At 41.3% G+C, this 21808-nt stretch overlaps 1 protein-coding gene across 4 annotated transcripts in view; it reads right to left on the reverse strand.

Moving 5' to 3' along the window:
- The window catches only part of LOC126404988 (potassium voltage-gated channel subfamily C member 1-like), a 170455-nt gene that overhangs the window by 47162 nt on the left and 101485 nt on the right, over positions 1 to 21808 (reverse strand). For all 4 annotated transcript variants that reach the window (XR_007571542.1, XR_007571541.1, XM_050068470.1 and 1 more), the window contains exon 4: positions 19325 to 19537. Coding sequence is in view for 2 of the 4 variants with exons in the window: in XM_050068470.1 (XP_049924427.1) it covers positions 19325 to 19537 (213 nt within the window). In the remaining 2 variants the exon portion in view is untranslated. The remainder of the gene's footprint in view (positions 1 to 19324; positions 19538 to 21808) is intronic.

Raw genomic sequence — 21808 nt, forward strand, 5'->3', positions numbered from 1 at the left:
GGTGGAAATAAGTCCTGCAGAGTTTCAGAGGACCTGGAGAATGTTTTAGGATAGTAATAACATTATATAAGATAATCATATTACAAAGATAATATAAGATTTAATAACATTAAAGACAAAATTAAATTGCAATACTTTTTCAAAACTTGATGATTTTACCTTTCTGTACATTTTGTATACAACCCCCCCCCCCCCTAGTTTCCCAAAATCCTGTGGGAAACACTGCAGACCTCCTATTTTTGTAAGCTGAAACCATTTCCCTGAGAGGAAATGAACCTTTATTTACTTTAATTTCACAAATAAGAAATAATAAATGGTGAAGACAATTATGCCTCCGCAAAATAGCATTTTAAGTCTTGCGTGTGATTGATCTTTCAGGGATTTATACTGGCTTCATATGAGCAGAGGAAATCTCTGCTCATTGCTAGGCTAATGTAAAGTGCCATAGGCATGTGCTAATAATGTTAGCATGTCACATTTGTAGTATAAATCCTGCTTTACCCTGAACAATAACAGTGCTTACTTAAATAATGGACTAGAATCATGAAATTCTTGAGGACAATTAAATGGTTACCACTAAAAAATGTACATCTTTACTTATAGAATTTTAAATTCACAATTTCCGGTCTATAACCATAATCAACATAATCAATAATTTACACTTTCCTTGTTCAACATGATTCTTCTCCTGACACCACTGTGGCTCAACTGTTGTAGTAGCACTCAGGAAGTAAAATAATGTGAGTGTAATCCAATAGGCCTTTGGGGATTCTCACTACCAATAATGATTAAATACTAGCCTAAAGGCCATCGATCACTGGTTGGGGAAAAGGAAACTAAGAGAAAATAGACTGCGTGTGAATGAGAGATAAAAAGAATGAAATCTGCTGAGAGGAGAGTGCATTTAAGGTGGTATGAAATTGCATGTAGGTGGTAGAGGGGGTGAAGAAGACGGGGGATCTCCACTCTGTTATGATGCAGCGTATCTCCTTACATCAGTGAGCTTCTAAGTAAGACTCAACAGTCAGTTTAGGCCAGTGGTGTCTGTCTGTCAATGAAGAGAATCAATACTTTATCTGCTGAGAACAAGGAGGAAGAGGACTGGGAGAAAAAGACAGAGAAAGAGAATTATGGTGGGAAAAAACAAGGGGAGACAGGACAGCAGTCAAAGAGAGCACGGAATACAAAGAAAAAGGGTGATTAATGCAACATTTCATTCTTCTATTCGACCTCCACCCACTCACTGATTAGGTTTACCAGTAAGAGGGGAGATAGACGTGTACAGTATAATAATGCAGAGTGTGTCTGTTGCCTTTGAAACTAATGCAGTCAGGAGGAGGAAGCAATGTGCAGTCTTGGCCTTTGGAGGCACTATTGGCACTGCACCAACGTTCACTCCAGAGCTACCTCTCTGCAGGTTTTTTTTTCCTTTTCAGATAGGGAGCAGGCAGTGTTCTCCTCTTTGCATTCTAGCGGGCAGGGCACTCTGATCATTTATCCTATTTTGCAGTGAGAAGCGTTAACAAGTTGCAGAGTCACAGAAAGACAGAGTTGTGGTGGGATGCTTTCTTGGAACAGCAGGACAGTAAAGTAACTAAAAGCATCACTCTGACCATGTCTGAAGACAAAGGGTTTAGACCTTTTCTGAATGGCTGCACTGTAATTCCAGATAATAGTGTTGTTATCAGAGGATTCTGCAAATACCCAGATCACATTCCATAATTTTTTTTTGCTGCCAGTCGCAATGTTTTTAAAATTCTCAAAAAAGCTCAGGACTAAAGCAAATGCAGATCTGTTGCTGCATTTTTACTGCATAGTTCGGCTTGACTCTTTTTATACAAGGTTATTTTTTTGTATTCCGTTTTCCACTGCAGATAGTACCCCTTAATGCAGGCCGGACTCTCAACTGTCTTTTCTTTAATGCCACACTCACTGAATCCTTTCAGCGACAACCAAACAGAGGACTGTCTGCACTTTATCAATTGTTTGGCAAAGTGTACATAGTGTCTGCCGTAGTTTGTATGCTGCCATTTTAAAATATTCTAATGGTAGCTTGGCTATTTAAAAATGTCGGGTTTGTGCAGGATGTGCTGTGTTGGGCAAGTTAAGATTCTTGTGATTATTTTCTCTGACAATCAGTAGTCGACAGTAATGAACTCCACCTTCTAAAGGCCAAAACACACCGGCGGCGTCATATGACGGCGGCGTCATTGACGCGAGTCAAGTGCCGCCCCCAACACACACAAAAAGCGTTGAGCTGCCGGGCGTCAACCGGATTTCTATTGTATACTCCAGTCCGTGAGAGCTGGGAAGTACAAAATAGCGCTTTTTCAAGGGCGGCGATGCTAGAAAAACAGGACAATAGTGTAAAGTGCTGCGGCGCGGCACGTCGACATGTGTCGAGCCGCCGCTGGTGTGGGTTTGTAAATAGAAAATAATGGGGGCGGCTGTTTTGACGCGCGTCGCACAGCGCCGGTGAGCTTTGGCCTTCACTCAGTTTAGAACCTTGACTGAGGTGGTACCAAACAACGTACCAGGTTCTATAAACAACATTTGCTAATGTAAAACCAAAAAAGAGTGAGTCAAATTGAGTAGAGCCATGGGGAGAAATTGGAGATATGACTGGGTGCAAACTCCTAGCGCACATGGACACAGGTATTTTTGAAAATTAGGTTATTCCTTCCTTTGTTCTAATAAACAAATCCTTTCCACACAGGCACTGTTACAAAAAATCCCTGTCCAAATGATAACGCAAAACAATTAAGGTGCCATCAACATGCATGCTAAACCAACAGGCTGCGATAACCATAACCCTAAAGCCACACAAAGAAGAAGATGTCAGCCAATGAGAAGCCAAAAAATGTTTAACTGGAAGGCTAACTGGAGCAATGACCTTTGTAGTGCATTCTGAAGGCGGCGTTCCTAAATATAGTGGAAGACTAACTGTACATTTATATGTAAACGTAAAAAGGCCAGTTAAGAAGGATACAGTGAGTACAAATTTGCCACGTCTGCCATTGCATGAAATATGATGCCTCACAAATAGAGTTAATGTTGCACACTCTGACCTCTCAAACCAAAAAACTGTCCCTGTCTACACATCAACACTGAAAATGGTTTCTGAAAATCTTGACCCTGCGATGGAGTGGGTGCCAGCCAGTATAGGCGAATGCTAGGGGCGTGATCCACTAGGGGTGCCACAAACCGGGGAAGAAAAAAAAAAGGGACTCTCAAAGATCACCAAATGTGATAGGAGTTTTACAAAAGATTTGTTTTCAGTGATCTAAAACTCAGTTTGCATGAAGACAAAAAGCTAAAACAAACAAAAATCTACATTTTCAAATATTCCAATGTAGATGTGGTGTGGACAAGGCCCTAGTGTCCTGCATGAAAGTCAGAAAAGTTCAGTGCCCATCCACCACCCCAACCCTTACTGTACGTTCACACCAACAGCGACCAGAGCTTCCAAAGCGGCGGTAGTCATTCATTTTCAATGAGAGCCCGGCGACTTGGCAACTTGGGCGACCTGGTCATCAGCTGCGCGTCTTGGGCGACCAAAGCGACCGGAGCGGGTCCAGAGGGGAGTTAAAACTCGTTTAACTTCATGGTAATGAGCTCTGACGTGGTTTGGCGGCAACCAATTGGAATGCTGACGTGCTTCGATGAAGCGGGTCCCAGAGAACAAGCCATGTAACTTTGGTTCCTACAGCACACTTGTTCCGACAATGGATATCGAGAAGTTTATTACTTGCGTTCGCGCCCACTCAGTCCTTTTATAATGTGTTGCTGTTCGGTTACAGAGACCAAAATAAAAAGAATGAGGCTTGGGGCCGCGTCGCAGAGGTAGTTGGTAGGTCTGGTGAGTTTTAAAGTGTGTAATGTTAATAATAGAGGAGAGAATTGCAGGCTGATGTTGCGATGTAGCATGCAAGTCTTCCTTGCTTGGTTTGAATAGGATGACATACGTTTTCTGTTTTCATTGACCAAACATAACTTTCTGTAGGCCAACTATGAGCTTTTTGACTGGCCAACAGCAAGCAGCAACTACGCTGCCTTCAAGCCAGTAGTCCGCTTTGCAGCTCCTTTAACACTAGGACCGCCAGGATTACAGCGCCCCTCCAAGCGCCGCAATGGTCTGCCAGACCGTCATATGTAACTTCATTGTTTATGCTGCCCGTGTGCTCAGAAGCACACAAAAAATGCGTTTTTGAGTAATTTTTCGAGAAATTATGATAAAATAAAAAAAATATCACAGACTATAGAATAGGACTGACAACCTCTCCAATGTGTCATGCCAATTAATTGACACTATTTGTCGGCTTTTTATAATGCCTTTTTTTTTTTTTTTTGCTGCTGCACTGCTGCTGCTGTGTCTCCAGTTGAAAGTGGTGATTTGCTAAATACATTCTACAATAATAAATTAGATTAACTTTTGGTCTATAATATTGTTGGCTATATTACGCATTTTAATTTAAAAAAACCCCTGAACAATAACACACACACACACACACACACACACACACACACACACACACACACACACATACACACACACACACACATTGAACACGCGATTGAATGAAGGAATGAACATTAATTAGGGATGAAAACACAATTGGAAAACAACAACAACAACAACAACAATAAGGCAATATGGGCACTGTCAAACTATGGAACTATGTACAAAGGTAACAAAGAGAACTCAGAACATAACGGATGCATTGGTGTACAAACAATGAGCACAAACGGCATCTAATGAGGCAGACACCCTGACAAACGATCGAAGGTTCACTGATTCTCATGATGAGCAACAAGAGCAACCAAAGCTGCCACAAATATTTTTGACAGTCGTGCTTCTTGGGTGTCCGCGACAGACTTTGCCTCTTTGGAAGCTTCTGGTTTGAACGTACAGTTACTTTCTTTCATCAGTCCAAATGTCCATTCTGAGCAGTCAGTGAAATTGTGTTCCGTGTCAATATGCCACTGCAATAATGGCTCTGTTGTCAATTTGTCTATACTGATAAACTGATGGGAAGAATACGTGTTCCTGCCGTAATCTATGTGCAGTTTGGTGTGTTGCTCACTGTATTTCCTCTGTTATTCACTATGTGCTTTTATGACCATAGAAACTAAGACAATCTGCGTATACAAGGAAAACAAGTCAGTTGTCTTTGTTTTTTGTAGGTTTCAATTATCATATCATAATGCAGTTTTCCTTTGTCCAGTGTTTTGGTATCATATCAGTGGATCCCTAGGGTGGGCACTGTAGTGGCAGATAAAATTAACAATTTCAATAATACATGACCCTTCCTCTTCACCCTCAGTTGTCTTTTTCTTCTGGTTTTGCATTAACCTCATGATAGAAACATCATCAACATGCTCCCCTGTTCTCTGTGAGTTCTCAGGACAATTAACTGCTCTATTCAAACATGGGCTCAATTGGACATTACTGGACTTTGTACTAAGTAGCTGGCAGGATAAAGTCTCTTCAATGTCCGATCCAACTGATTCGGACATTTGCAATCTCACATATTCAAGTAATGTCTATATATCATTTCAGGTTGGTAATGCACATGTATGGAAGGGGCTTCAATAAATGAGTGAGAGTGCTTGAGTACACTTCCAGAAATATTCTGATTTAAAAATATATTAGTAAAAAACTTGACAGAAGACCAAGTTTGCCCAAGGTAATGCAAAAGTTACTTTTCTGCATAATGATTTATTTACACTGAACAAAAATATAAACGCAACACTTTTGTTTTTGCTCCCATTTTTCATGAGCTGAACTCAAAGATCTTAAACATTTTCTATACACACAAAAGACCATTTCCTCACAAATATTGTTCACAAATCTGTCTAAATCTGTGTTAGTGAGCACTTCACCGCCAAGATAATCTATCCCACCTCACAGGTGTGGCATATCAAGATGCTGATTAGACAGCATGAATATTGCACAGGTGTGCCTTAGGCTGGCCACAATAAAAGGCCACTCTGAAATGTGCAGTTTTGCTTTATTGGGGGGGTCTGGGGGGGTCAGAAAACCAGTCAGTATCTGGTGTGACCACCATTTGCCTCACGCAGTGCAACACATCTCCTTCGCATAGAGTTGATCAGGTTGTTGATTGTGGCCTGTGGAATGTTGGTCCACTCCTCTTCAATGGCTGTGCGAAGTTGCTGGATATTGGCAGGAACTGGAACACGCTGTCGTATACGCCGATCCAGAGCATCCCAAACATGCTCAATGGGTGACATGTCCGGTGAGTATGCTGGCCATGCAAGAACTGGGATGTTTTCAGCTTCCAGGAATTGTGTACAGATCCTTGCAACATGGGGCCGTGCATTATCATGCTGCAACATGAGGTGATGGTCGTGGATGAATGGCACAACAATGGGCCTCAGGATCTCGTCACGGTATCTCTGTGCATTCAAAATGCCATCAATAAAATGCACCTGTGTTCGTTGTCCATAACATACGCCTGCCCATACCATAACCCCACCGCCACCATGGGCCACTCGATCCACAACGTTGACATCAGCAAACCGCTCACCCACACGACGCCACACACGCTGTCTGCCATCTGCCCTGAACAGTGAAAACCGGGATTCATCCGTGAAGAGAACACCTCTCCAACGTGCCAGACGCCATCGAATGTGAGCATTTGCCCACTCAAGTCGGTTACGACGACGAACTGCAGTCAGGTCGAGACCCCGATGAGGACGACGAGCATGCAGATGAGCTTCCCTGAGACGGTTTCTGACAGTTTGTGCAGAAATTCTTTGGTTATGCAAACCGATTGTTGCAGCAGCTGTCCGGGTGGCTGGTCTCAGACGATCTTGGAGGTGAACATGCTGGATGTGGAGGTCCTGGGCTGGTGTGGTTACACGTGGTCTGCGGTTGTGAGGCCGGTTGGATGTACTGCCAAATTGTCTGAAACGCCTTTGGAGACGGCTTATGGTAGAGAAATGAACATTCAATTCACGGGCAACAGCTCTGGTGGACATTCCTGCAGTCAGCATGCCAATTGCACGCTCCCTCAAAACTTGCGACATCTGTGGCATTGTGCGGTGTGATAAAACTGCACATTTCAGAGTGGCCTTTTATTGTGGCCAGCCTAAGGCACACCTGTGCAATATTCATGCTGTCTAATCAGCATCTTGATGAGCCACACCTGTGAGGTGGGATGGATTATCTCGGCAAAGGAGAAGTGTTCACTAACATAGATTTAGACAGATTTGTTAACAATATTTGTGAGGAAATGGTCTTTTGTGTGTATAGAAAATGTTTAAGATCTTTGAGTTCAGCTCATGAAAAATGGGAGCAAAAACAAAAGTGTTGCGTTTATATTTTTGTTCAGTGTAGATACATGCCAAATTACAAGCAAAAAGGGCTTGCCAGTCTTTAATAATTGAGAAATAACAGACCACAAACATGAGTTGAGGTTACTGATTTACTGTTTATGTGGTTACTTCATCAAACAAGTTCTCATATATTACCGATAGTTCTTACGCTTAGGCTTGGCTTTCCAAGTATGAGTACTCACATAATCACTTGTTTTTCCTTGTATCCATAAATTGTTGTTTGGCACTTTTCTGTTTTTGGGTGAGATAATGTCCTTGTACATTGTACGCTGGCATCATTTACCTCACAAAAGGTTTAATTTGTCTCACCATTTGTTTCTCTTGGCTTCACTGCATGGTTAGTAAAATGCAGCCCACTGTATCAATATGAATCAATAAAGAAATCAAACACCAAGCCTTGACCCAAAATGCTTTGCTGCACCAAGTCCTAGAATCCCCCAGTCCACTGTTTCCGTAGCAACAGAGGGGAGATAAGGAGAAAGTGAGAAGAAAAAGGGAGAGTGGAGGGATGGTGGGGTAACGATCAAAGGATGGGAAAGCAAGACAGAATTTTAAGGACTGATAAAAGAAACATGACATACAAACATAAAAGACCCAAAATAGCATATTAATTAAAAAAAAAACAGTTAACTATATCAATGAGGTGAAAAAATAATTTAAAACACATCAGCACATTTCCAACACTAACAGATAGATAGATAGATAGATAGATAGATAGATAGATAGATAGATAGATAGATAGATAGATAGATCAGGCTGTCCTCATGCACTGTTCGCATGTATACCTACGAAAAGCAATGCACAACAATTCATATATATCCCTCATAATCATGAGCCAGTAATCCCATGTAAACCAGAAGGCTGCGATCATGTGACCAATGCACTGGTGGGACTAAAGAAGAAAGTAGTCCATGTAAGGAGGCAAGTTGGAGTGGCAGATGGGTCACAAAATACAGGAATTTCCTCTGTGAAACCAAGTAAACTTTGACTCTTTTTAATGTACGTCATCACCATGTTTCTTTTCCTAAACCTAACCAACGTAACTTGTCGGTGAAGATTCTCAGTTATCCAGGTCATGGTAATCATAAGTGCTATATCGTAGGCAACTGGACTTGCAACGCAAGCAAGTCCAGTTGCCTACGATATAGACCGTTACAAATTGGACAACATAAACATTCTAAATGGGTCCCTTTGTATTTCCTGTTTGAATGTATGTTAATGCAGAAGCTCACAGGAAGTAAACAAGGACCAAAGTTGTTGCCCTAGCAACAGGATAGCAATGAAACGGTCCATAGCATGTATGACTAACCCACATAACTTTACATTAGGTCCATAATATCATTCGTGGGGTGTGAATATGTTAGATATTATACAAACCATTACATAGGCCTATGCATTTTTGTAAGCTATCACACAAGCCGTTGTATGAGGATATCTATAGATAGATAGATACTCTGTTCATGCGTATACCTACAAAAAGTAATCACCTAAACTTGTATCCAATGTCATCATGATGCAGTATTTCATGTATAACTCACATAACTGGAAAGGCTGAAATCACATTTCCAATGTGCTGACAGAAGTGAAGAAGGAAGTAGTCCGGGTAAGGAGGCAGGTTGGGGTAGTGAATGGGTCACAAAACACCAGACTTTCCAACACAGGACCTTTCCCCAAGAGACTGGTGTTTGGAACCATGCGAAAGTTAACTTTGAGTCTTTTATTTTATCTTTTTAGGTATGTTGTCACCGTGTTTCTTTTCCTAAACATAACCAAAGTAACTTTACTTGCCTAAACCTAATATACAGAACTACAGAACTTCTGAACTAAAGTACAGAACTTTACCTCAAGTATGTAATGTAACATTTGTCGGTAATTTGTTAGATATAATACAAGCCATTGTGTGAGCATCTTCGTAAGATCTCATACGAACTGTAGTATGAGGATAGATAGATAGATAGATAGATAGATAGCTAGATAGATGGCCTCAGTCTCAAAGGGACAGATAATTTGACAAACTGTAAAGTGCAAGAAAGGCCCTCTAATTGTTTGACCTCCTGTGACTTGTGCCCTTGAGCCAGAATCACCAAAAGGTCAAAGCATTGCATTTCATAAAATAAAACCATGACCAAGCTACAAACCACAGGAATCCCTTTGGCGGGGGCGAAGCAAAGGTGGATGCTTAAGAGTTTTGCATAAATAGAGATTTTTGTTATAGTGCTATCAGTTTAATCTTTCTTGTTTCAGCCTTTTTGAACCAGAAGAAGTAGCTTGCGCCCCTGCCCTACTGCTTGTTCATACAAAGGAACGAGAGCCAGGAGAAAAGCACACGAAGGAAATTAAGCCAAAGAGCGTTACAATGCGATGCTTTCCTTTCAGAATGCCTCCAAAATGCTCAAGTCTTTCGTTCTTCCCGCCCACTGCTACTATAGATCTGTTCGAGTTGGGTTACAGTGACAGCAGTGACATTAAGATGTGTAATTAATCCCAAGTACAGCATGATCTGTGATAATGTCAGCAAGAGGAAGGGAGGAAGGAAAGAGGAGGGTTGTAGACGGACTGGAAGAGAGCCCTGGTGGCACTTGTAAAGCAAAAGCCTAGCGACCATTTTGAAATGTGTGTGATTGTAAATTCTTGAGGTGTGTTTGATTTATCTTGCCAAGAAACCTGACCAGTCACAATGAAATTTTTCCCAGAGGTAGTCAGCTGAAGCTGAAGCTTTTAGAGTGCAGCGGGAAAAGGGTACAGTAAGAGGCCATCACAGCACAGCAAACAGTGCCACCACTATGCTTGCCACCACAGCCCTTCAAAGTTGTTCTTGTACTTACCTGAATGTATGTGTCTTTTAGGGATTAGAGTTTTGTCTGTCTTTCTTTCTTTCTGCTCATCTATCTGCTGTTCTTTCAAAAAATCTGATAGATTTTATGTGTTTTTGTACTTGATATGCTAACATTAGCTGTCTTGTTAGCTAACGTAGACCTAGAAGCACTACAGCATTCAGTGTTGCAGCCCAGCCTGACAGAGAGTTAGACAGGACTCAGCTTACAAAAGACAGTGTTCTCATTTGAAATGCAATGGGAACTTTTTAAAGGCTTATTTGTTAATCAGTTATACAAAATTGTTCCCTGACAGATTCAATCAGCGCAAGCCCTAATGAAATGGTTACAGCTGAGTCTGTAAAACCAAATGGTGCTCTCTGTTGGCTGAGCTGTAAAAACTGACCTGAGCTCAGTTCCAGAGAAGAGGACAGAGGAAACCGACCAACCAACAAATCAGCAACCAGCTCTCACTGGCCTGGCCGGGCAAAGAGCCAACCGGTACACAGCAGCCGCTTTCACTCTGGCACCCATCCCAAAACATGTTCAACTAATTCCCCATCTATCCATTTCTTTTTATTTAGATTTTTATACTTTTGTTATTTTTTTTTTACAAAAAAATAAGTAAACCGATGAAAATAAAAAAAAATTATTTTGGTTCAAAAAATTAGGTTTTGATTCCCAATAATACAATATTTGATTAATCTCAAAAGGACAATAAATCCTAAACACACTGTAGAGTGTGCAAACCAAAGTGTTGTATCATCAAGTTCTGTCCCGATATAAGGCGAAGAATGGAAAAACCAGGCACCCTCTCCCCAAAAACAGTCTGGGAATAAGACCTCCCTGGTCCATTTGGAACCAGACTGACTTTAGAGCCAAGGTGCTTTCGGGTGGGGGAAATGTGACGCCCCCTATCTGTAAGTACCAGAGTGAGAAGAGACCGGGTGAGAGGAGGAAAAGGAGGAGGAAGAGGAGGAGCAGGAGGAGGGGAAGACAGCTACACACGGAATACAGACACACAGAGAAAAGGACGGACATATAGACAGAAACAAACAAAGAAAAAAATAGAGAAACAGACAGACAGACAGATGGATAGTGTAACACAGACCAACAAGAGCCAACGTACAAACGCATGACCTGACACAACCTGGGGAAGGAAACAGTAACACAACAACAAAATAACAACAACAGCAACAGCACGCTTCACACGTGGACTCGCTCTGTGAACTTTAACCTTAACACCCACTCTAACCCCATGACCTGCTCTCCCTAGTGGTTACAACATACTGTAGGTGTGCAGAGGGAAGGCATATATTTTTCACACAAACGCGCACGCGCACGCGCACGCACACACACACACACACACACACACACACACACACACACACACACACACACACACACACACAGGCTAATAAACAGTACATAGAGGCATGTATTTAGTCACACAGTCATGCTTGCAGACCCACACAGTGTGTACAGTTGGTTAAGTAGTACGAGGATGTGTGTGTATAAACTGTTAGTGCTGATTCCTCTTGCACTGATTTGGCTATTATGTCAGCTAACAATATTTATAATTCATTTCTTGTGTGATAAGTGAGTTTAATCAATCAAAAAAAGTAACTTCCGCAATCACAATATATTGTGTCCTCACACAGAATATAATGTGTAATGAGTACTCTTTCATTTTATTTACATTTTTGAGCATGCCAATGGTCATGAACACAGAAATAAAATTTTTTGCAAGCACATAACAGTGAAATCATCACACAAGAAAAACCTTCCTTCTGTGCTTATAAATTTATTTGCATGCTTGCTATTACCCACATCCAGATAAGGACACAGTAACCCCTTTCCTCAGTTTTACTAATTTGCCTTTTCTCAATTCCCTGTTGTGTGCGCTCTCTAGTTGGCTGGCAAGCTCGCTCAACCTGACAGAGGGTTTTAGTGTGCTACAGCTTTAGCAAAACGTATAATTTAAGTATGTATTTGTGATCAACTGTTGTGTCACCAATCATATAACTGTCAGGAACATCAGGATTGGGATCGGATTAGCACCAGGGAAGTAAAGGCAGATATATAGTTGTATGTAGACTCTAGGCATAGCCTACGCCGCAGTCTAGGCCTAAACCGTTATAACAATTATAGGCTACTTGTGTGGTGGTGTGTCTGCGTCGCTCTGCAATTACACCTCCAAAACGCTAGTTGGAGGTGGGGTTTCTAAGCCATTTTGTCATATACTAGATACATTTCCTCACATATACAACGAGTTAACATTGCTAGCATAAGCCTATGACATTCCTGTTGCATAAATTATTCTAAATTAGCTCACAATTTATTGTTTCTTACCTGTGGAATAAAAGTAATCAATCAATCAATTTTATTTATAAAGCCCAATATCACAAATCACAATTTGCCTCACAGGGCTTTACAGCATATGACATCCCTCTGTTCTTTGGACCCTCGCAGTGGATAAGGAAAAACTCCCCAAAAAACCCTTTAACGGGAGAAAAAAATCGGTCAACTCAACAGCATTGCAATTGTGTAAGATGCAGTCAAGAGTGCCAAGCTCGTAGATGGGTGTGGTACGAGCAATGGAGCCGAAATTAGGGAGGTAGGAAGTAGAGAAGCAGCAGCGTCCCCTCCACATTTGTTTTAAGTCATGCATTGGTGTACTGTGGCTGGACTGATTCCATCGCAAAGTGGTCTTTAGTTTTTTGTCATTTCTACTGGAACACACTAGTTTAAGCCCGATAAACACTGTGCGATTTTGAGCTGTCCCAGATAAAAGGTGACCAATTTGAAAGTAATGTGGCGATATTTTTGGTCATGGTTCTAAAACGATGGTCCTACATTGCAGAAAGTGAGAGAGGTTCAAGGATGGCCGTTGCCACAGTCTTGTGATCAAAGACAGCCTGGGATAAAATTCTGACAGTGTCTGAAATTTGGGATGACCATCTTACTGTGCGACTGCTGTTACGACCTACATGTACTAACCAACCAATAGAAATGCAGCATGAAATGATGCACTGGCACTAAACCCAAACAAACAGACAGATAGCAGCTCGCCATGGAGGCAAAACAAGCTAAAAGAAAAAGGTGGGATTCCAGCAAAGAGGAAAACCTTGTGGAGTTGTGGCAACAGAAGCCTTGCCTGCATGATGTATCCTTCCACTTTTACCATGATCACACAAAGAAGGACAAAGCATGGAAGGAAATAGTGGTGGAGTTGTAGCTGCTAGGTGAGCAACCTACCAGGTAGGAAACACACACACACACACACACACACACACATACACACACACACACACACACACACACACACACTTATTTATTATTTAATAATGAGACCCTCTATGTTGTGCATCACAGTTGGAGAAGTAATAACCCCTGGAGCATCCTTGCACACTCAGTATGGGAAGCTATTGCATCTTACGCCGTAGCCTGCAATTCAGTAGGCGCTGTCATCTCACAGTCTGCATACACTAAACCTGATGTTTATTAGATCCATGTCACACAGTGTACCTTGCACTAAACTCATACGATTGCTAAAATCTCACAGTCTGTAGGAGGTTTTATACACATTTGGTTATAAACATGCATAGTTTTATAAATCTTTCTAAATATTTAATATTTGATAATAGTGATAAAAAGGTGATGATCGTTTTCTTACAAAAAAACGTATGTTCTTGCAAAAAATCATTTTTGACATTCCGACTGCACACAAAATTCAAGCACAAATATATATAAAATAAGTTTATATACTATATCTGTATAGAGATATATGTAGGCCTAATTCATTAATCTGTGCCAAGGGATGTATTGTAGTATGTGTTTTGCTCTTAACTAGCTTTTGCTTCATTCATGAAAGAAATCCTTTGTGAATCAAACAAAATGGACAAGTTACAGTAAAGGTTAGTTCAAGTCTTTTTGCAGTGTATAGACAACACACACACACACACACACACACACACACACACCATGCATATGCCCCCCCCAACCTACACACCACTCCAACTCACCGTATTATGCTGAACCACACTTACAAGCTTTACAGTAACAAGCAACCTGCATGCACCTTTATACATTCAACCTTTGTGTGTGTGTGTGTGTGTGTGTGTGTGTGTGTGTAAGTTGTAAGTTGTAGCGATATACAAGGTCTGTAAGTGTGTGCTTGTGTGTGTGTTTTGTCTGTTGTGAGGCTTCATATTGTCTGACCTGAACTTGATGTTGTTTCTGGAGTCCTAACTCTTTTCTTCTCAGCTTTTTTGGTATCTGTCCTGTACTTTTCTCCACTTTACTGTCACGTCATATTCTGTACATGTGCTGTATGCTCTATTCCTAGTTCTATCTTTTCTATTCTGGTCTTGTCTGATCTATTCTTATCTAATGTTATTTAGTTGGATTTCACCTATTTATTGCAGTCTGATCTAAACAAATGGACCCTATTTTCCCATGTTTTTGTTTCCAAGTAACTAATGAGAAAAAAATATTTTTGAAATTGAGCCAGTATTGAGCGAGACCAGCCAGTGGCTGCAATGTAATCCCTGCAGGCAATTGAGCACCATCAGTTTACATCCACTAAAACTGCTCGTTTTTGCCACTGACTGGCTCAGATTGTTCATATAAGTGTCTGACAACATTATGGAAATCCCTACAGAGATATACCTCTTTGTTTTTGTTTAACCAGAAACAGACCCAAAATAGCCATAGCCAGAAAGACCAGACTCACTTTAAATAAACATAAATAAAAAGTGTGAATAGAGCCAGCATATTTTCACACCAGAGTGAATTAAGGGTTTATTTCAACCAAACCACAGTTGGTGATGGTTGGGACAGTGAAAAGACAAACCAAGGCAGCTTTTGTATGTTTTATTGCTTCTGTCAACTTTGAATAAAGCGTGTTTTACAATAATAATATGATTATTTTATTTAAATGGAGTGTGGAGTGTGAAGATCTTACTCTTACATAAAGGTCTAATTCTGCATGAATCCTTTCCATAATGTTGTTACACACTTAGAGTAATGTGAAGAACAATGTGCACCTGTCAATGGCAAAAACAAGCACTTTTAGCAGACGTAAACTGATAGTGTTTAATTGCCCGCAGGGATTACACTGCAGCCTCTTTTGCCGCTGCTGGCTGCAGCTGCAGCTGCCTCTCTCAATACTGAACCAATTTAAAAAACTGTTGGTCCAATTAGTCGCTTAGACACATAAAGTTACCCTTTAATTTAACCTATTTTAGTCTAGTTTGAATCTAATCTAATCTAATCTAGTTTAGTTTAGTCTAGTCTACTCTGGTCTAGTCTAATCTATTTGTATATTTTCTAGTCCATTCTAGTCCTATCAAGTTGGAACCAATCTTATCTTTGCTTTGCTCAGTTTGTCAGTTGGGGAATGTTTCCCAGTGAGTTGAGGTTGTATTATTGACTGCTTCAAAGACTGTGTGGAAGTGTTACCTCTGTGTTTCTATGGTTTGATCCAGGAGGAGGTGGAGTTAAGACTGAGCTCCTGCTGTAGTAAAGGCCCCTCTGGCTTGAACCACTCCTCTCCCAGGGAGGATGTCACACTGCTGGACTCTGAGCCATCTGTGTGTGTGGGTGTGTATTTTGCAGTGTGGTTGTGTGTGAGTCAGGGGAAATAGCATGTCAGGAGTGTATAGAGGAGTGTATAAGGTGTTAAAGGTAAAAGGTCAGGGGTTTATATTTGAAAACAAAATAAATTATTTCAGTGTTAACAGGTCAAGGTGGCAGGAGGCAAGATGACAGCAGGAACATGGAGAGGAAAATTGAATGAAGATGAGGGAAAAGTGTAAACAGCAAGCGAGGAAATCAGGATGAAATAGGAGGGGAAAACAGAGTGAGAAGAAGAAGCAGAGGGAGAATAAAGCAAAGGAAAAGTGGAAAGTCAAAGCAGAAATGAGACAGAATATGGGGTGGGGAGGAAAGAGAGAGAAAGGAAGAATGAAGAGTTAATGAATTGCAGCATGGAAAAGTAAGAAAAAAAACAGTGGACTGAGTGACACACTGAGAAAGAGACAGACCGAGCAGAACACTGAAGAAGTCATGGTGATGACTGAGAACAGAATGACACTCATCTGATCCGACTGCTCTGCCAGATCAGATTTAAAACACTGCACATTTAAACACGAAGAGTTTCATTTCAAAACAAGATATCCAGGAACAGGCTTACATTTGTAACATTGTAATGGTGTGAGTAAGGTCATGATGTTAGGACCTTATGAGGCTGAAGATCATTTGTATGTTTCTTACTGTCTGTCAAGTCCCATGAAAAGACCAGAGTAAATAACTGCATCCTACTAACAAGTATTGTGTGTGTATCCAAAGCCTGATAAGTATTGCTCTGGTCCATGGAGCTGTATTGTCCAACACTATTAAAACACATCTATTAGCCACACTTCATTATCACAAAGCAATATGTCACTGCAGTTTATTTTGAGTCAATCCCACATACACAGTTCTACTGGCCCAATTACTCACAAGAGCACCAGATGTGAACAAATCCATATCAACAGTTCCCTCCTGTTTGTGTTTGCTAAAAACATAGGTATTCAGTTGTTTTGAGAAAAGGCTAAGCCTTTATAACAAGACAGAATCTACAGCCATTGTAACTGCTTTGTGAGATTACTTATTAGCACTAAACACAAAGTACAGTTAAGGCTGATGGGAATGTCAGTTTTGCAGGTATTTGGTCATAAACCAAAGTATCTGACAAATCAAAAATTTTGATCTGATGATGGCAACAGACTGACATTGTAATCCATGGAGTAATCCATACATTTGCGCTGGTGCTAACTAATATTTATTCCCTATATATAAGTCTGGGTGTGAGTGAGTGATTTTAGCACTATTCGGACGGGATTAGTTTTACATGGGCACGTGGGGTAATGTCACTTTACCACAGGACGTCGGTAATATTAATGGCCAATTCGCACGGGTAATTTTCCGGGACCCTTTTACAGAAGGTAAAAGTCGTGGTAATCTTTACTGACATTGTGCGGTAAGGATTACTGACATGGCACATTCGGACGGGACTAAAATCTCTGGTAATTATTACTTTACCCCACGTACCTATGTAAAACTAATCCCGTCCGAATAGGGCTTAAGTTACACCATTGGTCAGAGTGAATGATGATGGCAACATTGTTGTTTCCCCATTGGCCACTGCTCCTTTGAAATCAATAGGCGCTTACAGTCCTGTCAGGGGTCCTTTGTTTACTGTTTATTGATTGCTGTTCATTCATTACGACTCTATCACACATTACATTTCATACACGGTCCCGCCATATTCTAGGTTTTGACCAACCTTATTAGGTTGATAAAATGTACCTGAATCCATGAATATGTAGGATACTTTTGTAGATTACTACAAATATTACTACAAATATTCTTGTAATACAGAAGATGCAGTATTCACTCTTGTCTAATGACCTGATATTTAAAATATTTACGGTCTATTTTTTGTGGGCTGGGTATCATTCAAAAAATCATGACACTGGTATGTATACTAGTACCCTTTATGTGAGACCAATACCAATAGAACACTTCATTTAACACACATAATGTGAATGGAGTGGTAGGGATGCACAATATCGACACGTCATCAGTATCGGCCAATACTGGCTTTAAAATGAACTATTAAGAATCAGCCAACATGCATTTTGTTATTTTCACAATGAATGAATATTATACACATTGAAAAGTATTGTATTTTTTGTCTCCATCTGGTGCTGGGCCATCACAGCATGGGTATGCATGCATAATATAATGTTAATTCCACTACAAAAGAGACTTGGTGATCCAACATCGTGCATCCCTATGGAGTGGCTTACAAACATAGACAGGAGATGTGTGTTGCTGCAACGTGGAGATGCACGTCAGGCTTAGGCATAGGGTACAGTGTAGGAACTACGTGGACACAGAGCCCATGCGGTAGGTGCGGTCTCGATTTGACGCAGAATAATAAATCCTGCTTTAGCTGGGAGGAGAGGAGAGCAGCTCCAGAGACGGCAGCAACAGAAAGTTTGCTGATCCACTGGGGAGTTGGTATGGTTCAGGAGAACTGAATCAGCTTCAACTCAACAATTTGTCAAAAAGCACAAATTTTATTTATTGATTTAAGCCATTTGAACAACTGATGCTAGTCTTCTGTGGTCTTTTCATGGAATTTATTGACAGTAAAAAAAACAAAAAAAAACTCTTTTTATTGATCATTACAGGTAACACTATAATCTCAATAAAGGGCAATGTTTTGAAATGAAATGGTGTGTACACAGTTTAACACAAAGAACTGTATCATTTATGATTAACATAGAATACAGCACACAAAGAAGACCAATGTTACACTGCATGTAGTGTTGCTGAGTGACTGCTGACCCACATCATTAAGGAATCCCCTGCAAAATCTGAATGAAGCATTATTTGACCACAATTGACAATGAAAAAGCTGTCATAAATGCTTTGTGTTACAATAAATTCAGTCACTTCAACAGCAGCGCACATGTCAGTGCTGCAGCAGCCTCTGCAGGAACTCTGCAGTACAGATGCAGGAGAAATGCATGAAGGGGAGTTCTTAAGATGTGAATGGAAAGAATCATTGGATTAAACTGATATTATTTGTGTCATAGGAGAGAGCTGAAGAGAGCTTGTGGTGATGCTGAGCTCTCACACAAAATGATGCAGGGGAGTGTGCGTGTGTGTGTGTGTGTGTGTGTTGCAGAATCTAGTTTTACTTTAGCAAGAAGGCATTTTGAGTACTTCTATTTCTGTGTATTTTTTAGGTTTTCTGTATGATGTGTGTGCGTCTATTGCAGCTACCTCTCGCTGTATCAGTGTGTCTGTGTGTGTAACACATTCTATAGTTGCAGGGGGGAACACCTTAACATTGTTAGGTGTTCCTAATATTTTGTCCACTACATGTATGCATGTGTGTAATTGAATATGTGTGAGCTTGGAACACGTTAGGTCGTTACATGTGTGTTATTGTTTTTGCACACTACACACACTGACAGCACATACCAATCAGGACCATGCATCGAGCGACAGTCCACTGTTGTCGCTCAGGTACCACCCTCCCCCCGCTCCTTCCCCATGTTCTCTCCTCCGCCTCCCCCCCTCCCCCCTCCTACCTTTACGAACGTTCCCATCTGTCGTGCGCTGGAACTCCCCGGCACTCAGCAGGAAGCAGGCCCTGTCATGAGGGTAGCGCTCGCGGCTGGTGGTGGAGCCCAGGCCCCCGGTGGCTGGGCTGCGCTCATCCCCAAGGACCTGGTCGATGGTGGGGCAGTCCTCGTTGGCAAGGGCGGCCGCATTAGCTGCCGCATCGCCATTCTGCTTGGAATCTACAAGGGGAGGGAGAGATGGAGGGGGTATAACAGGAGGTATACGAAAACAAATGGTAGAAAGGGTAGTAGGGAGGAGGTGACATAAGAGAGGGAGGGAAATTGAGAAATGGTGCAGAGAGAGGAAGGGAAAGTTTTGGTGAGAAGGAGATAAAGAATAGAAGAGAGTAAGCATGAAGAGAACATAAAAAACAGAAAGACAAGGGGAAAGAAGCGGAGAAACAAGGAGATGGAAGATGAGGATAAGACGAGAAGAAAGAAGAGTGTGGTGGAAAAGAGGAGAGGAAACATGATGAGGAGAAGATACAAAAAATGCATCCAAACGAGGGAAAACAACAAAGAAAACAAAAACAAATGGGGGAGAAAAGATGAGACGTAAAAAGGGGAGAAGAAAGGAGATGGGAGGAGGAATAAGAGAGGAAAGGAGATGAGGAGGATGGAGGAAGGAGAGGATGAGAGAGGAGAGGACAGAATAGGAGGGGGGAAAGAGGAGAGGAAGCATGGAGGAGATACAGAAAATATATCAAAATGAGTGAAAATGAAGAAGAGAGAATGAGAGAGGAGAGGAGAGGAGAGGAGGAAAAGATGAGAGGAGAAACAAAGAGGATGGGATACAGAACAATATCAAAACAAGGGAAAACAAAGAAAACAAAAGCAAACAGGAGAGGAGGAACAGAGATGGGAAGAAAGGATGAGGGGAGAAATGAGGAGAGGAAATGTGCAAAGGACAGAAAAGATGAAAATGAGAGAAAATGAAGAAAGAAGTGATTAATGGTCAGGAGAAAGTATGAGGAGTAAGCAGGGGGTGGACCCATTCAGAGAAACGGAGAAGGTAAGGTTGAGAGCATAAAAGCAATAAAAATGGAAAAGGGAGATAAGACCGGAGGTGGTGAGGAGCAGCTCGGAGGAGGACAAAGTGAAAGGATTTGGAGATGCCAGAAAAATGAGATGAAAGAAAAGTGGAAAGGAAAAAATGATTAGGAGGTAAAAAGAAAATTAAAGAGGGTAAAGACAGGATAGGATAGAATAGAGGGACAAGGGTGGTGGTGTTGGGTGGGGGTGGGGGGTGGGGGGTGGGGTGGGGGGGGTGTTAAAGGAACATTAGTGCCTTGTGATTGCTATCCTCTTTCTGACTGCAGCAGAGCAGGCTGTAGACACACACACATAGACACAAACACACACACAAACGCACACACACATACACACTTCACATACTTATTCACAGCATTTAATAGCACTAAACAAAGAAGGGGAGAAAACATAAACTGTACTGTACACACACACAGACCCACACACACACAAACAAACACACACACATAAACACACACACATACAAACACACACGCACACACACACACACACACACACACACACACACACACACGTACAAAGGGCACAAATATCTGGAGAAGAATGTGTTGTCTGACCACTTCAGAAATCAAAAGTGTTTTGTAGTTGTTCTGAACAGCCAGATTGGAAGGCGGAGTGAAAAGCTGGCTGTCATAGAGACGAGATATGAAATATGGGGATAACAGAGCACATTTTCAGATAGTCTCTCCTGGAAGGCATTCATAGTGTTGCATGGTGTTGTTTACATGAAAGTTTTGGGCTCTCCAGCTCACTGTACTGTCAAAATTCATCAGAGTTGAATTTAAAGATTGATGTCGAAGTTCATAAAAGTTGAACTATACATGAAAGATTTACTTCACCCCGGGGACATTTTGTTAATCTTGAAAAACAGCCATTGGTTTTAAGTTGTGCTATTGATGCTGTGGTTTATTTCAAGGGACTTTAAGGGATAGTTCAGATTTTTTTGAAGTGAGGTTGTATGAGGTACTTATCAGTGTATTACATACAGTAAATTTTGGTCAGCATGCATCCAGTTTGGAGAAGCAGCAAAAGTACTGACATGGAAGCTCAGCAATGTACTGCTGCAAAGGGTGGGCAGCAACAGAACATATTTTAGCCACCTAAAAAAAAATCAACATCATTTTAAAGGTCCAGTATGTAGGATTTCGGGAAGATATGGACAGTAATTGAACATAAAAAATATGATAATCTAACCGCAAATGTTGGAGGAACTCCAGCAACCTTCCCTCTTCCCTCTTCCCTCTTCCCCGTGTGACACGGTTATAGGCGGTTTTCCAAGCCACTGTCGGCACAATGAATATAAGTCCCACTGTCGGCAGCGTGAAAATAAGTCAAAGTGTGGAGGAAGCGGCGGACCTACGGGGAAGCCTGCTCCGTTCTCCCCGCAGTTAGGGACCGTTC

This window comes from Epinephelus moara, chromosome 18 (assembly GCF_006386435.1).
Source record: "Epinephelus moara isolate mb chromosome 18, YSFRI_EMoa_1.0, whole genome shotgun sequence".
Taxonomy (NCBI): domain Eukaryota; kingdom Metazoa; phylum Chordata; class Actinopteri; order Perciformes; family Serranidae; genus Epinephelus; species Epinephelus moara.